At 36.9% G+C, this 1766-nt stretch overlaps 1 protein-coding gene across 1 annotated transcript; it reads left to right on the top strand.

Annotated features, from left to right (window-relative positions):
* Positions 1-468: 468 nt before the first annotated feature.
* LOC139853994 (uncharacterized) lies at positions 469-1515 on the top strand. Its single transcript, XM_071843328.1, has one exon. It carries the CDS (start codon positions 469-471, stop codon positions 1513-1515), a length of 1047 nt encoding a protein of 348 aa, XP_071699429.1.
* The last annotated feature ends 251 nt before the right edge of the window (positions 1516-1766 follow it).

Raw genomic sequence — 1766 nt, forward strand, 5'->3', positions numbered from 1 at the left:
CTCAGAGATACTCTTGAAACGTTTGAATCATTACGAAAGGTCAATATGAAATTGAATCCTAAGAAGTGCACTTTTGGTGTAGAAGAAGGAAAATTCTTAGGTTATATTGTTACAGAGAGAGGAATCAAGACTAATCCAAAAAAGATTCAAGCAATTGAAAATATGGTATCTCCTAAAACAAAGAAAGAAGTTCAAAGCCTGAATGGAAGATTAGCAGCTTTAATAAGGTTTCTATCAAGAGCAGCAGATCGATCATTACCATTTATGAAGGTTTTAAAGAGCTGTTTGAACAAAAAAGATTTTAAATGGACAGAAGAAGCAGAAAAAGCTTTTCCGGATATTAAGCAACTCTTGAAAAAATTACCTACTTTAACTGCACCAATAGAAGGAGAAACGTTAATTTTGTATTTGGCTGCTTCCACAGAGGCCATCAGTTCGGTTTTGATCGCAGAATGAAAGGGAATACAAATGCCTATATACTTTGTCAGTAAAGTATTGCAACAAAGTGAAGTTAATTATCCACCAATTGAAAAATTGGTGTATGCTTTAACACACACTGCTAGGCGACTCAGACGATATTTTCAGGCACATTCAATCCTGGTAATGACAGACCAGCCGATAAAACATATTTTGAGAAATCCAGAGTCATCAGGACGACTAGCAAAGTGGGCAATTGAATTGGGAGAATATGAAATAAATTTTTCGCCACGACATGCAGTCAAAGGTCAAATTTTGGCAGATTTTTTATTAGAAACAACAGAAAAGGTCGATCATCCGCAAAACGTTAAAGCTAGCAATCATGTTTGGGAGTTGCACACTGATGGTGCATCAAGTGAGGAAGGTGTTGGTGCAGGGTTAGTACTTACTAGTCCAGAAGGTGAGGAGCATACGTATGCATTGAGGTTTTATTTTTATGCATCTAATAATGAAGCAGAATATGAAGCATTGCTTTCCGGCCTCCGCATAGCATCAGAAATGGGAATAAAACATTTGCGTGCATATGTTGATTCTCAAATTGTGGCACAACAGGTTAATGGAGGGTTTGAGGCTAAAGATGTTTCTATGAAACAGTATTTGCAATTAGTTGAGAAAATATCAAAACATTTTGAGACCTTAGAAGTCGTGCAGATACCAAGAAATAAAAACAAGAAGGCAGATGTTTTGAGCAAATTAGCAACATTAACATTTGATCATTTGCACAAGAAAGTTTTGGTGGAGGTCTTAAAAGATAAATCGGTTGATGAAAAAGTAGTGGTTCTAACAGTTGAAGAAAGGGAATCATGTTGGATAACCCCCTATATGAAATATTTGCAGGACGGAATACTGCCAACAGATACCATGGAAGCAAGATGGATAAGAGTTAGTGCCCCACTTTACGTTCTGGAAAACGAAATACTTTATAGAAAATCCTTCAGTGGACCAAATTTAAGGTGTTTAACACCACAGCAAGCAATTGATGTAGTCAAGGAAATGCATGAGGGATTATGTGCACAATATTCAATTATAGAACTATAGTTGGATGGATTATGCGACAAGGGTATTATTGGCAGTCAATTTACAAAGATACAGCAGACGTAAGTAAGACATGTGATGCCTGCCAGCGGCATGGAACCGTACAGTGCTTACCCAAGTATGATTTAATTTCAGTATCATCGGCATGGCCATTTTGTAAATGGGCAATTGACATAGTAGGCCCCTTCCCAAGAAGTGTAGGAAATGCAAAATTTTTGGTTATTGCAATTGATTTCTTTAGTAAGTGGGTTGAA

Source organism: Rutidosis leptorrhynchoides, chromosome 6, assembly GCF_046630445.1.
Source record: "Rutidosis leptorrhynchoides isolate AG116_Rl617_1_P2 chromosome 6, CSIRO_AGI_Rlap_v1, whole genome shotgun sequence".
NCBI classification, from domain to species: Eukaryota; Viridiplantae; Streptophyta; class Magnoliopsida; order Asterales; family Asteraceae; genus Rutidosis; species Rutidosis leptorrhynchoides.

What these genes read in the sequence shown, in the direction of transcription:
- LOC139853994 (XM_071843328.1), top strand. Translation starts at nt 469, where the DNA reads ATGCCTATATACTTTGTCAGTAAAGTATTGCAACAAAGTGAAGTTAAT.